Source organism: Acomys minous (assembly GCF_964271855.1).
Source record: "Acomys minous genome assembly, chromosome: 1".
Lineage (NCBI taxonomy): Eukaryota > Metazoa > Chordata > Mammalia > Rodentia > Muridae > Acomys > Acomys minous.
Window position 1 is genome coordinate 29,706,833 of NC_140483.1, and position 16,317 is coordinate 29,723,149.

General features: G+C 37.7%; 1 protein-coding gene across 1 annotated transcript in view; it reads right to left on the reverse strand.

The window, feature by feature from the left end:
• The window catches only part of LOC311597475 (uncharacterized protein), a gene marked incomplete at its 3' end in the record, with an annotated part of 321,153 nt that overhangs the window by 303,863 nt on the left and 973 nt on the right, over positions 1-16,317 (reverse strand). The window contains exon 2 of the mRNA XM_084781709.1: positions 2,695-2,773. Within this exon, the coding sequence (XP_084637835.1) occupies positions 2,695-2,773 (79 nt within the window). The remainder of the gene's footprint in view (positions 1-2,694; positions 2,774-16,317) is intronic.

Consider the following 16,317-nt stretch of genomic DNA (forward strand, 5'->3'; position numbering starts at 1 on the left):
TCTAGCAGTCTTGTTTAGGCAGCCAGGTGGTTGAGGTTTCATGAGTAGTGCTTCCCTGTCATTTCTAGGAGACACAATCTTACAGCAAATTTCCAGGTCAGCCTCTGGCTCTTCATCTGTCATCTTCCCCAAGCCTTGGATGCAGGAATTGTTCTGTAGATGTATCCACTGGAGCTGGGCACCTGATATATGGTTACTTGTTCTCTGCATTTTGACCAGTTAAGGTGACATTTCTTTGATGAGAAGTGAAAGCTACATGTATCTGTGGATATGCATATATGATAAATATTTAGAATGCAGTCAAAAATTGGTAGGCTCTTTTCTAGGATCCATGACCTCACCTGCTCTGAGTAGTTGGCTAGTGTTACAGTTCAAGGTATCATTTCCCTTATGTGGAACAGGTTTTAAGTCAAATTAGAGAGCTGTTGGTTACTACCAAGGTATGCCAATATTGTCCCTCAGCCCATTCATTGGCTTTACAGATGGGTATGAGTATTGGCTGCTTCTCTCTTTTTGAAGCTTACATAGCATTTTACTGTACTATGAAAGCTGGTCCTGAGAGGAGGCTTTCAGATTAGCGCCAACTGATTGGATCAGATTCACACTCTGTCTGAAGTGCATGGTGTCTTCAGTAGTAGGGATTCTCCCAGTCCTATAGCTCCAGTGGTAAAGTGCTTGACTAGCTTCCACCCACAAAAGTGAAACTCTAAAAATATGTTGAAGACATTCCTTAAGGAAGTCCATTATATAATCTTTATTACCATCCAGTTGAATGTTTTCCTGTGACTTTTAAAAAGATCCCTTTTTAAGATAACAATTGATGTTGCACATCATCTCCTCCTTCTGCCATGGTTTTGATATACACACAGACAACAAAATTGAGCTCATTAAGTTGTATTTCTATATATTTGTGCACACACATGTATACATATTGTTGCATATACATTTAACAATAATAAAGAAAAAGAAGCTATTAATTTGAGAGTTGGGAAACATGAGAGGGGTTCAAGGGCGGGTAACTGGAAGGGCTGGAGGAGGAAAGTGATGTAATTTTATTTAAATTAAAAACACATTTAAAAAATTGTACTAGAGCTCTGGGAACATGGTTTCTGTGTATTATTCTCACCTTCTGTGTTATATTTCTTATTATTATTTTACTTTAGGTATGAGTTCTTCACTTCCACATATAATTGTATGTGCATATATGTATATATTATCATATATATGAGTATACACATACACATGTGAGTGTATATAAGGCATTTTAAACTGTTTCTGGCCTAGGAAGCAATATAAGGAGTAGAGATTTATACTTTCTTGACAGATGATTTCTATTAACTGAAAGTAAGGTACATTTAGCCACATTACCATTTAATCTCCATTTTATTAAAATAATCCAAAAATGATATAATTTAGAACTGTTCTAAGCTTAAAATGTCTACCCTTTACTGTCATCTAAGCTATCACTGACAGTTTCACTGTATCCTTCAGTCACATATTCAACTGCCATAAAAACAACTATAAAATATCCCAAATTATTGGTTAAGTACAATTTAGAAAGGCTTCTTCGTAAAACAACTTGAGAATATATTGTTTAGAAGCGCAAATCTTGAATCAGGCCATAAGGTTAATCTGAATTACTGATTGTAGAAACTTGGGTAAAGTACTTAAGCTCTTTGTCCCCCAGAACCTTGCTTATGTACAACCATGGGAATGTGGGATGCTCTGAAGGATGCCACTGGAACCTCATCTGAAGCAGAATACTGGTTAAATCTTTCATAAGGTGCAATTAGCATCAGTAAAAAGTCACTGCTTTAATCCTTTTATTCCTAGTGTTAAGACAATCATTCAAAAGTGATGTGAGTTGATGACTGGGCATTCACAAAATTGCTTCAAGTGCAAAAAGGACCAAACCCTGTCAACACCACTAGGGGCTGAATATGTGACTAAGTTACACATTACTTGCCTACCTTGAGTTGATCTCCAGATTTGCAAAAATGAACACTCAGGGACATGCATACTTTCTCGAGTGGTCTAAGAACACTAGTTCATCTGACAGAAATTGTTAGCACATCACTGCCTCTGGCTAGGGACTTGGTGAAGTTCCAGAATTATAGTGTTCAAAAAACCTTTGATAATTGTGGTTTATATCAGGACCGAGTACCTCAATTTGCATGTATGAAATAAATACTTGTTTCCAGATGTAATACTAATATTTGTGAACCAATAGTCCTTCTACAAACTCTAAGAACAGAGCCTGAGCTTTCATAATATCTACTGGGGTTGCAATGTGGTTCTGTGATTCCGCACAACAAAGTCACTGGGAAGTCCTGATTGATGATGTAAGTGCTTTTAGAAAATCTGTTTTATTCACAAAAATTTAAATCCAAAAATTTTTTATTTTGCTCTGTAAATTTTATAAAGGCATTTTTCCAAAAGCATTAAATATTTGATTTTACTTGTTAAGATTTGCAGGAATTGCTTTAAATTTAAAATAAAAAAATTACAACTACAGTAACACATTTTCCCCCTTTCATTAAGAGTGGGAGGGGGAAGAATTTTAAGAGCTTTTCCATAAAAAAATGCCCTAAAATATTCCATTAAAATTAAAAGGCAACTGCCATTTCACACATGGTCAGATTTAACTATTCAAAGTTATTTTAGGGATATCAGTCTCTAAAGACCAAACACTACCTGAGAGTCCAGCTGTGTTCAAAGGAGATGCTGGGCTCCAGAACGCTGCCTCCAGTTCAAAAGATCCGGACACAAAGAGCTGGAGGGATACAAAAAACAACAGGGATTCTGTATGCAGAATTAGCATAGCCCCTCCCACAAAATCTTCAGTTGATTGTAGAGTTTGCTTAGCAGTCATTCTCATACAGTACAAGTTTTTTTAAAAAAAAATAATGGGAGTAAGGAACTTAAAACAAAAGCTGGGTTCCAACACTCTTCATGTTCATTCTGAACTATGTTGATTTGAGGATCTCAGTAGCACCCAATCTTCCAGAATATGAAAAATAAGCCTTTCAGTAAAAATCTGAAAGTTTCACAATTATATTATTTGAGGTATCTTTGAAACGCAGAAGTAATGAGTATGGTGCAAGTTATTGCATTCAAGCTGCTACAGCTCAGCTCACCTTTCCTACTCTCCGTGTGCAGCAATAGTCACACATTCTGAACGTGCCCAGGCTGGGAAGAGGGCTCCCAGGAAAAGGTGCTTCCCACAGAGCCTGGCGGCCTGAGCTCAATTCCAGGAATCCAGGTAAAAGGTGGGGGGAAAAATCAATTCTTACAGGCTATCCTCTGAACACACACACACACACATACACACACACACAAAACATACACACAAATAAATGAACAAATATAATACAGCTTAAGATAAAGAACTCAATAAGGACCAAATATTATTGGCTAAGAAGATATGTAATGTCATACATAAGCAGCATGCACTTCAGCATGGTCAATTATGCACATACGTATTGGCCACAGAATCAAATAAACATTCATCTTACTTTTTCAAATATCAGGACATATGAGTATTAATTTTAAGTGTGCTTTTCAGATATTCCTGAATTTCTTTAACCTGAATAGGTTCCTCATTAAGGTCTCAGCGCCCTAACAAGCTGATACAATTATTTTCCTTAGTACTACTGTCTTTGAAATGATATTTCGTTGATGTAAAATGTTGTCTACAAAGAAAATCTAAAGACTAAAAGATATTTAAATGTGCATAAAAACAGCCATCAAATCTAAAAACAAAAGGTTCTTCAATACGCGCTTGAATCTTATTCCCAAGCTGATATTAGACCCTGATGCCACATCAGGAGTGTTTCTGCTTTTCAGTCAAGTGAAAGAGTCAAGGGCCTGAAGCTCTGTGTAGCTAACATATATATATATATATATATATATATATATATATATATATATATATATGTTATATATGTACATATACACGTGCATATGCATGTACATATACACATACATGTACATAAACATCTGACTCTATTTACTTATGTGCTTTAACCTAAGAAAATCACTTAATATCAAAGAACCTTTATGTTCTGTCAAGTTTTACTCAGGCTCCCAGTGAACAGCATTTCAATGATATTATTTATACAAATACAGCGCAAACAATGGGTAAAGACAGAGCAATAGTCCTGCCATATTCAGCCATTGCTGATCCTTAGAATGACCCCAGTCAGAGGGTCTGTAGCCTCTTCTTTTTGTTTTGTTTTGTTTTTTTCGAGACAGGGTTTCTCTGTGTAGCCTTGGCTGTCCTGGACTCTTTGTAGACCAGGCTGGCCTCGTACTCACAGTGATCCACCTGCCTCTGCCTCCCGAGTGCTGGGACTAAAGGTGTGCGCCATCACGCCCGCTTTAGCCTCTTCTTTACAACGATATTTTTGTTAAATAAGCTGCAACACTATTTTAGATGAATAATGTCCTCAAATTCATCTACATCCTCACTACTTCCTTGCAAGCCAGCAGCCACTAGCTTTTCTTCCACCTAAATTAAGGAAGGGGCCATTTCCAATCCACTTGCTTACTCATTTACTGTGAGCTCAGCTTTGCAGATTGGAAAGCTGCCATACATTTATGAGAGCCTAAGGGATATTAGATGTCTGTCATCTTTCTCTTGCTCCCTCAACTACACCAAATGCCCTGGCAAAGTCACCACACCTGGACACCGCATTCCCTGCAGAGCACCTTGTTAACCAGAATTATGGAAAATCTGGACCAAGTTCAGAGAAGAACTACTAAAATAGTTAAGTGACTAAGGGGGCTAATTTATTAGGAACTCAGAAATGTTTGGTTAAGAGGTAATTATCCTACAAAAGGTGTGGCGACTCTGGCATTAAAACCTCCAATCCAAGCCATACTTAGCAGGGAGCCCTTTCAGGACTCCGCACTTAGAAATACTTTGAGGATGGGGTGGAAGCTCGCTTTCGTTGGTTCTCCAACCACTGCCCATGCTGTTTGGGTGGTTGACACCCAAGGGTAGCAAGTGCTACAAGCAAGCACAAGAGAGCTCATTTAAGAAAAAAGAAGGATGCTTCTTGGGAAATTTTCCCAAAGCTCATGAAGAAAGAACTTAAGCTGAGACAGGTCAGTCCCTTTACCAATTAGCATTTATTTGTGTCATGTGTAAACATTTCTTCTCAATGGAAACTACCATTTAAGAGCTGCCAAGGAAGTCCACCATGTCCGTTAGAATACAGAAAGGAGAGAATGTTCCCAATTAGCCAAAGATGGATACCTACGATCAGCTCTAACAGCTAATGAGACTGGTGATGCTGGAGATACTACAAACGAATGCTGTGGATTCCTCTGGGATAACCATGAAGAATCCTTACACACCCATAATGTACTCAAAACCATGGCTAGCCCCATTTCTTTGTATTCTTCATAGCGATACTGGTGTCAAGCATATCTTATTAATATTTCTCATATGATACGCATAACCTTCACTAGTCTGTTGTTTTGTTAATTCATATCTTATTCCAAGTGATTTTGAAATAAGTTTCTCTATACCTCAACAGTTTAAAATGCAACACATCACTTTGTAAATGTTACCACAGTCAGAATTCCATGTAAAACTCACCTGAAATTTCTGTGGAATCCTTTTTTCTAACTAGTCAGAATTGCTATTTTAAAAACTGCATCTATGGTACCATGATTTGGTACTCTGGCTTAATTCTTTAAGAACCTCGCTTGTATGTATCTCATCATTTAGAATTTCCTGTAAGCTTCCTAAGATTAAAAATAACTTAGCTTACTCTATCTACATCCTATTTGCTCTCCATTGATATAATACCTTCAAAAATCAAATGTTTTTGAGAATTTATTTTTTATTTTAATTTATTGTAATTATTCAGATTTAATCTAAAAATAAAAACATTTTATAGAATCAAAAGTGACATTAAAAGACTATCATAATTCATTCTTTTCATTGTTGATAAGCCAATGTATATGCTTTTCCTATAGATACCCAATATTGTGGATTTCTTCATACTGAGAATTTCGCAAGACATTATAGAAGTCACAAACACATATCTAACCAATTTTTGTTTTATACAAAATCAGAGATGTACACTGTCATTTTTTTTTTTACAGCCAGAAAACTCGAAAATGCAGAACTAAGGTTGAGCATTAGAGCCAAAACATTTTCCTTAGTCCCTTCCCTCCCCCTCATTTTACAGAGTCAGTGACTGCAAAATTATGCTGAGCCCAAAATAGAGGTAAGGCAGTGCCAGGTCAGCCATAGCCATTTCCAAGCCAAATGGGAATTGACAGATACCCCCTTTACAAGTCTAGTGTTTGTAAATATCCAGTGAAATGACTTCATTGCATCAATTATTTCTGGAGAAAGCTGGCAGAATAGCATGGTAATTAAATTGAGAACTGATGGAAATTGTTAAGCAGGGGGAGTTATTTTGCCTAGCAGCTCTACTTAGTGATTTTTATGTGTTTTCATTTTTAAAAATGCTTGAAATACTACTGCCATTAAATGAAACTGCTGCTTCATTTGGGAAATATATTTAAAATGTTCCATGAAGATGAAGTATGGGTAAGAAGAAAGAAATTCAGTTCTCTAATGTCTTCTTAAAGTTAGTATGACTTCTTTATTCTATGAATGATGAATTCTGAAGTAAAAAGATTATAAACATAAAACATATCCCAAAGCCAAAACATCACATTGCCAAAACCCACGTGGCCATATGCTGTGTTTTCTTTATAATAAATATGTCATCTGCCACAAACTGTGCCTAATCACTCCCTCTTTGGTCACCAACATTCTTTTTTTCATTCGTCTATTTGTCCATCCATCCATCCATCCATCCATCCATCCACTCATCCATCCATCTACTCATCCATCCATCCATCCATCCACTCATCCATCCATCTACTCATCCATCCATCCATCCACTCATCCATCCATCTACTCATCCATCCATCCATCCATCCACCCATCCAATCCATCCATGTTAGGGCAGCATCTCAGACATTGTTCTAGCTATTTGCAATGCAACAATAAATAAAACATACTTTCTCATGTATGTTTCACCCCTGGCTAATAATCATCCATATGGGGACAGATTAAAAAGTCTAAGACTATAAATGTAAACTTGAAAGCTGACAGAAAGAGGTCCAAATGTTTCCCAAAGGAAAGAAAACATGCTGCTGGCTGACTTGTAGACCACCATTTGTGTGTGCATACATGTAAATGCCCATGTATGCATGCCTGAGGTTGATGTCAAGTGTTTTCCTCTATCACTTTGTATGTGTAAAAAAAATGTTGCTGTTGTTGTTTTTTGAAATGGTGTCTTTCACTGAATGTGCAGCCAACCAATTTGGCAAGATTGGCGACTCAGATGCTTCAGGGGTCCTCCTGTCAGAATAGCTGCAGAACTGGAGTGACAGACAGGCTCTGCTCTGCCTGGCGTTTTAAATGGGTCTGGACATGGAACTTGGGACTTTATACTTAGACAGCAAGCATCTTACTGAGTTATCCATCTCCCCAGATCCAGCATTTTATTCTTAAATAACTCTGATAGACAACCACAATGTTTCCAAATACCAATGGCATGAATACAAATATTAATAAAAAGGGAAATGGTTAGGACATTTGTAACAGTCTAGAGAATGGATTAAGAAATGCTGATTAAAAAATAAGAACAATTAAAAACTGAAGCCAGAAAACTTCAAGGTAAGGTGAGACAGGGAGATTAGTGAATAAAAATAGTGATTTAATATACACACACTGAGTGAGAGAGAGAGAGAGAGAGAGAGAGAGAGAGAGAGAGAGAGAGAGAGAGAGAGACCTCCATCTCAGAAAGAAAAGGTGAATAAATAAAGCATTCAATTAAACATTGCCATAGTCATTGGAAACTAAGTCTCACAAGCAGAATGGCAGGGCCTTACTGTGTAGGATGTGCAAACTGCAGCAACTAATTTTTATCTCTCTGTGACTCGGGTTTTTCATCTGTAAAACAAGAATAATATTTGAACCATTCCATAAGCTTACCAAGGAGTCCACATCACTGCAGGTAAAACATTAAGGAAATGAGATCAACCAGCAACCTATCAGTGGTCAAATGGACAATAAACATGTGCTATATGTACACAATAGACGTATATTCAGCCTTGAGCTTGTTTGGAGGTTCTGGCAGGGGAGTGCAGCTTCTTGTATACCTTTGACCTAAGACCAGTCCTCCTCTATTCAAGGAATGTCATCCTCTTCAGCGGAGAATGCAGCTTCGGGAGGGATGCACATGGAGTGGAAAGGGAGGAAGGGGACACCCACCTAGCCAGATGAGCTGAATCAACCCTGGTAATCAATAGGGTGACAGCTGTCACAGCTTTATATGTTTTTAGAATGAAGAACTGGACACTGGCATTGGATCAGACCTGACAGGATTCGTTCCTCTCAGCATTCTGGACAATGACATCCTGCATCCTTCATGTTTCAGCACCACGTGCTTCAGTTGCTGTTCCTCATAAGAACAAGACAGCTCTCAGGACACCTTTGAAGAAAGCTTCCAATCGCAATTGGTCCAGCATTTCATATTGTCCCACACAGGACTCTAATTAAGCCTGGAGTTTCTCAATATTTAGAAACTGGACCACAAATGCGATTCGTAGTTTGTTTAACCATGTTCTCAATTTTATATGGATTCCTAAAAAGGTATTATTTGTCCCAAATCAGCTGGAAGAAGCCTTAAGAGAACAATGCCCCATTTCCTTTAAGGGGTGTCAGGTAGGTTTTTGGTTGCTATCTTGGACTATAGAGGGTTATTTTCAATGGGAGTTGGTTATAAGTTATTATTGGTCTTATTTAGAGAGAAAACAAAGTTGGACTGAGGGATGTCTCTCTTTTCCTTTATCTTCTATTCCTAGGTTTGGAGATAGGGGTTGAAAAGAAAGAAGGGAAAGTATAGAAATATATAGGAAAGATAGAACAAAAAGTAGATTAGTGAATCTACTCCTCAACTTAATGCCTTGATTGTCATTCACAAGGTTATTTTTAATTCACTGGTATAAAATTTTGTATATAGATGCAAAATAAGTTTAATTTCAGATACAGTGGTATAGAATTCAAATGTAAGCTTATTCCTAACACATATTATATATATATATAACATATATAATAAATAATATGAGGTATTGTACTCATAGAACTCAACTCTAATACAAGGCTTACTTCTGATACTTTGAAATTTGTATTGCAGGCTGTTTAGGATAAATAAGTTATATAAGTTAATTGTTAGTTGATCAAATCTTAGTCATATCAATTACTAGTCTATTTTTATCACAAGAATATACATCTTAGGTGCAACAGATAGATATGATTCTATAGAAAGAGAAGGTAAAATAGTTAGATAAGGTCTTCAAAAACTTCAGAGACATATAGAATATGGCATTTAAAATGCTTTTGTTATTTTAAAGACATTGACAATGAGACAGGTTAACTCCTGGCAACACCCAGCCTGCCTCAAAGAGGATGATGAGCATCAAAGAACCTCCTTATGGAGATGGCTTCAAATGTGGCAAACGAGCCATTGGGCAAAATGTCCTCGTTTCTACCAAAGACAGAATTCTGCCTAAAAAAAAAAAGGCAAGCTTGGAAGCAGGCAAGGTTGACGTCCAAACTATGCCAACACAGGGTAAGGAAGTCCTCAATAGTTCCTGCCTCACAAATATGTCTGTCAGATATATTGGGCCAGAAGGCTGAGGATGATGCGCCAACATTATAGAGAGTTTTGGGTGACTGTTCAGGCAGCAAACTGTTTCTGTCATCGTCTCATTGGGAAGCTGCTAACCTGCACCCCCTGTATACTCAGGTAATTAATTTTATTCCTTTTCAAGTCTCTGATGGGGTTGAAGACCAGATAGTTTAGTTTTACAATTAAGCTTAGCCATTTAGGGGTTAAGATGTTTTTAGGGCTAGATAGATGTTTTAAGTTGATAATGATGAGATGTGATAGGTATTTACATTCAGAATTTTAGATGTACCAAGATAGGAATGATGTTTTCTTCAAGGCTGCCAAATATAAATAGCCAAAACACTAAGAATGTAACATTTATATAATTCCTGATTGCTTCATGGTTCTTCTTGCTGTAGGTAGTTTATTGTATAAATGTGTAATAATATAAATGTATACATAAAAATTTTAAAATTAATAACAATTTTTAAATGTATATTCAGCCATAAATAAAAATAAAATAAAATAAATGGGTGGGTCTGAAGACTATATTAAGGCAATTCAGACTCAGAACTACTACATGTTCATTCTTATATGTAAATATCTTCTTTCTTTCTCCCTCTTCTCACCCCACCCTGTGTGTGTACACATGTAGCACATGAAAGGGGAACATGAGATGGTAGATAGAAGAAGAGAGGATAATAGAGCACATGCGACACAGGAGTATAATGAGCACTCCTGGGGATACAAGGACAGACTGCGGCAGGAGGGTAAGGCAGAAACAGAGGCCAATAAAAACAAGTCATATATGAAAACGCCATAACACTTACCACTTTGTGTAATAACTAAAAATAAATTTCAAAAAAGTAGTGTTGACAACTGCATTTACAACTAAGAGGCAACAGGAACTGAATTGGCACTCACCCAAGACAACTAAATAAAAACAAACAAGATACATAAAAGAGTGGTTTCAATGACACAAGTTATGTGATAACATATTAAAGACAACAGTAAATATGATGATGAAAAACAGAGATGTAGTCAACAAGTTATACAAACTGCAGCAAAGAAAGAAGAATGCTAAAACTTAGAAATTAAAACATTACTATGTATCTCTAGGAAAACTCAAAGTGGATGGCATATGTGTAACAAAAATCACAAAAGAAGAGGCGGAGGAAAGTCCAAAACCTTGAAAAACTAGTGACCAGAAACTTTCAAATCTGACAATAACTATAAAGTCACAACACCAATCATCTCAAAGAAACAAACCCATGAAAATATCTGCAAATGATGGCAAGTAACATCATCTTCAACCCATCAAAACCAATGAAAAGACACAGATCTTAAATTCAGAGAAAGGTGTGTCATGCACAAAGTAACAAACATGAATGTGATAGATTTTTGCACCTAAACTGATACAAGTTACAGGAGAATAGAGCAGCATCTATAATTGACTAAAACACAAGGAAGCCCTTCTATAATTTTATACACACAAGTACCTTTCAAAAATAAGAGCAAAATAATTTTCATATGGACAAAAGTTTAAAGAGGTCATCACACCTACACTATAGGAAAGCCTCAAAGCAGAAGAAAAACGACACCTGCTGGAAATATGGATATGCAGCAAGACATGAAGCGCACCAAGGGTTATATCTACACGGGCCTTACGGTTTGAACATGAAATGTTCTCCATATGCCTATGTTTTTGGCCTGCAGCTAGTTGTACTATTTTGGAAGGTTCTGGAAAACATTAAGGTAGGGCCTAATTACAGGAAGTAGATAACTAAGGCTGTACCTTAAATGCTATACCTGTCTCTAGTTTCTGTCTCCCTCTCTGCTACCTCTCTGTTATGAGGTGAGGAACATCTTCTACCACACAGTCACCTCTGCCGTGCAACGTTCTGCACAGGGAGCCAAGTAGCCATGGGATGAGCCCTCTGAAACCACAAGCACAAGTAAACCATTCCTTCTCTCGGTTGTTCACTCAGATATTTTGTTTCCAGCTACACAAAAGTGATTGCTACAGTGATTAACCAATAGGATTTTCTTGTTTAAGTTTCCTTAAATGATATTTGAAAGTTTAAATAAAATTAAGAATGCAGTGTGGGTGTTAGGGCATGTGTATGACGAAATAGATGAAACAACAGCAGGAGGGTCACGTGGGAAGATGTGGCGCTCTACACTGATCAGGCTTTTAGACTACATGTGGCATTGTACTACCTACAGCCAGCCTATGATAAGTAAATGCATGCTATGATCTTAAAAAGCTAACCTTAGTGACGATAACAAAACAAAGAGGACGCAAATAAGTTAAGAACGGAGAGGCCATGTTCCTAAGGAACAGGCACATTAAAGCTGATATTTACTGAAACAAAGTGAGAGTAGCTGTCTTAATGTCAAACAATGTAGATATCCAAGTTCAGGGAAGGCTAAGGTCATTTTACTATAAACGTGTGAAAGAATACAAATATACAATCCCAAATGTTTATGAAGCCAATAACAGAGTTTGAAGAGCCATGACACCAAACTGAGAAAATTTCAAGGAGGGGTAAACAAATCTATAATTATAGTAGGGTAGTTTCCTTACCATGCGTAGTGATAATTTTGGAATTTCGGTTGTCTTAAAACTACAGAAATAGTACAAGAATATGCTTTCAGTTTAATCCCAGGTGTGGGGACTTGAGGCTGTTTTTGGACTGTCTGTAGCAGCTGACCATGATTTGCCTCCTGCTCTAGCAGAAACATGGTTTTGCCAGCTGCATATAATTTCTGAGATTGTGTGACATTTGGAATTCTGGGAACGTTCAGAGGATATATTAATGCTAGAACCCCAGTAGGTGTGTGGTGGTAGTTGTTCATTCAGGGAGGTAGGTTGGACGTGTTAGTAGTCATGCTTAAAGAAGAAGAAACAAGAAGAAAGAAATTAGATTCAGGGATCTCCCCTGCCCCCTTTATCCTTTCTTTTTTCCTGTCTAATAACAGGGGGTAAAACTGAGGAACTAAAGGGTGGGAAAAAGAAGAACCAACAAAGTATCAGAGACCATTTGCAAGCAAAGAAGTAACAAGAAGAGAAAAATTAGGGTGAGGGATTCTCTCTCTGTCTCTCTATCTCTGTCTCTGTGTCTCTGTTTCTGTGTCTGTCTCTCTGTCTCTATGCTCCTCCTCCTCCCTCCCTTCCTCCCTCCCTCCCTCCCTCCCTCCCCCCCCTCTCTCTCACCTTGTCCTTTCTATCCTATCTAGTGATAAGGGGTGAAACTGAGGGCGGGGGGGGGGTGGTGGATAAAAGGTGAGAAAAAGGAAAACCCACAAGGTAGCAAACACCAGCTACACCATCTCTCAATATACAACAAAGCAAGCAGAAGGAAAGCAGTAAGACTACGAGACTCAAAATCACAATCAACCAAAGTTGGTATAATTAGCACGAATAAAACGTTCCACCCAGTACTATGATAATACAATATGCCCACGGTTAGGTCAGCACCATGTTCTAATCCTTTCTGGGGATGTACCCATAGACACCCAGATTAGTACATCTCTCAATTCAAACAAGTGAATAATCAAAATTGGCTAGCACACTCAAAATCCAATAGGCTACTTGGTCCCACTTTTATTCCATTACGCCCACCAGTAATGCAAGAAAGGAAATAAAAGGCAAACAGACTATAAGATAAATAAAGTATTATGTGTAGTATAATTAGTGCATGCCTTTTATTTTAAAAAATATCATATATTGAATAGATTTTACAAACACAAAGTTGATTTTTCATCATCTAGGAACTCGGGACATTCAAAGCTCCATCAGCTATAGTGATGAACTGCTTTCTACTTCCTATGAAGCTGCTTTCTTGATGTATTATCTCACTGCGAGAGGGACATGAAGGCTCTCACATGCTATACCATATGGACCTGAATCCCACTCAAGAGTGTTCCAAACCTTTTACCTAGTGAAGCCCCCGAAAAGACCCTCACCCCTTAATTCTATCATGCTGGATTTTCCAAGATACCATCGCTCAGACAAAAGTTTATATAGATACAACATAATTGATAAACTTTAAAAGTAAGTAAAACTACTTATAATAGCATTATGTTATATACTAGAGATATATTGGACAGAATTATAAGACCCATTTACTGGAAACTGTGAAGCCTCCTAAAATAGTGTGCTGAGGCTTGTAAGGTTTGAATCTGAAATTTCCCAGACAGGGTTATGCTTTGAATACCACCAGTATCACAACTGTTGGCACTGATGTGAAAGGGCTCAGAATCTTCAGGAAGCCGGAACTAGGTGGTACAAGTAAATCATCGGAGCACAGGTCTTTGAACATATACTCGGTCCTGGTTACGTCGTACTCTGTTTCATGATTCTCCGCGGTACACGAAGCCGCTGCCATGTACTCCCTCCATTGTGAACAACACTGTCTCACCACAGAACACTAACTACCATTAGAAACTGTGAGCCAAAAGCGACTGTGCCCCTGTCTGTCCTCCACTGCTTCTACCGGTTACTGTGGCCACAGTGTTATGAAAATGCCTGACATTGGGCTGTAAAAACAAACAAGCAAAACCTTCACTGACTTTCCTCAACTAGTTAAATTTTTTAAATTAACTAATGAGTTCATAACTGCGAGGGAAATGAATAATGTGGTTCATATTTTTTTTTTAGCACCATGGAAATTCATTCTAGAAAGGAATCTCAAATGCATTTAATGTGGAAATGTTTCAAATGACTGTTTAACTCAGAAAGGCTTGTTCTTTCAATACATATTGAGTGCTTAGCAGCTGTTAGTTTGCTTTATACTGGGTAAATAAGAGGTTTGTGGAACTACAAAATATAATAAATAACCTAGGAATTGCACTCAGTGCTATATAAAACATAAAAAAAAAAAACCAGGAAATAGGAGGATAATATTTGGATAGTGTGGTCATAAAAAGCCTATGTGGATTTTGGGACCATAACTTAAGCAGGAAGAACCAATGGACAAGATCAATAACAGCTTAAGGAACAGCAACTGGGAAAGCTAGGCCAGCAGAGAGTCGGGGAGAGGGGCTACACACTCTCAAGTCAAAAGAAATCCCACCTGACTAGACTTTAAGGAGGGTGAAGAAAGGGGAAAGACAGCTTAACAGAAGAAGTAGGCAGAGGCCAGATGACGTAGGATCGTGGAGGAAGTGGGATTTTACTCAAAGTGAAGTAGGAAGCTACTTCAAATGTTTAAAAAATGACCACTGTGTGGGATTGGATGTGTGTGGGGTGTGCATACAACAGTGTTTGGATGAAAGTCAGAGAGCTACACTATGCAGCTGGCTCTCTCCTTTCACCCTCACGTGGGGCACCAGGAACTGAGCTCATGTTGTCCGTCTTCCACAGCAAGTACCTCAACCTCCTGAGCCAGGCAGCCAGCTCCATTTTATAAGTGGGCTACAAGCACAATTAGGTTTTTTCAAATTAATTAATTTATTTTTAATTTTTACACTGAGTCTCACAGTAATGTGGACTGGCTTCCAACTTATGCCATAGCTTTGTGGGTGCTGGAATCACAAGGGTGAAGCACCACATCTGGCTGTAGATTTTTTTTAATTTTAAAAGAACACCAACTGCTCCAATGGAGAATCAACTGAAGACAATGCTACAGTTCAAATTGTCATAGATGATCCCTTTTTATAAACACATGAACATGCTGAAATGTGTGTGTGTGTATCTTTTAAAAACAAAAATGTATATCACAGAACTTAATATGAAAAAAGAATGCTACAAAACAGAGCCACTCAAGACTGAGATTTTTACATATAATTAAAAACAAACTAGTTAGAAGAAACAAAAACAGACCAAATGATTAGAAAAACACAGCCTAGTCCTCTAGAAAATAAGGAAGCCTTCTGTGTGGAGGAAAGCAATAACACCCCGGTGTATGTGGTGGTAGGGTCCAGATTTATAACGCAAATGGGGGGGAAATTAGCTTAAATCTAGTTGGTTTAACATGACTGATACTTCCAGCTAAACTAATCTGTAGAGATAACCTCAACCCAAAACAAAGAACTCTGGCAGACCAAAGACTTCTGGAGCTAAGTCCCCACCAGAATATCCTCCCTGACCGACAAAAGCAGACTCCTTGAGGAAGGACCAACTGAACAACAAATAGGGGCGATGGGAAAGCATAACTTTATACAGATCAATTTGATTAGCTTTTATTATATCTTGCTGGTGCCTTGATTTGCATTCAGGGTCAAGGCAAAACCTTTTAAAACACCAGAATTACCATATCTCTTAAGATTAGTGATAAATCTTGAAACTCATAGAAAATGTGTGTGCAAAACGTAACAGAGAACACACAAATTGGTTTGAGCATGTTGCTGGGTCATCAGTAAATGGCTGTTGTGTGCAGAGGACAAGCGGGGACAGCCACCTGATCGTGACTGATCACCACATTCTATTCTGGAGTTAATTAATGTAAACTGTAACATATTTGATCTATGTTCAAAACTTGAATGGAACTAATCCTTTTGGATGGCACTTCACCTTTTAAATGTATTGAAATTAAACTCATCTTTAAGATAAACACGTGTGCCATCCTTGAATTTTGGAAAACCCACTTAGTCTCAAAGTTCAAAG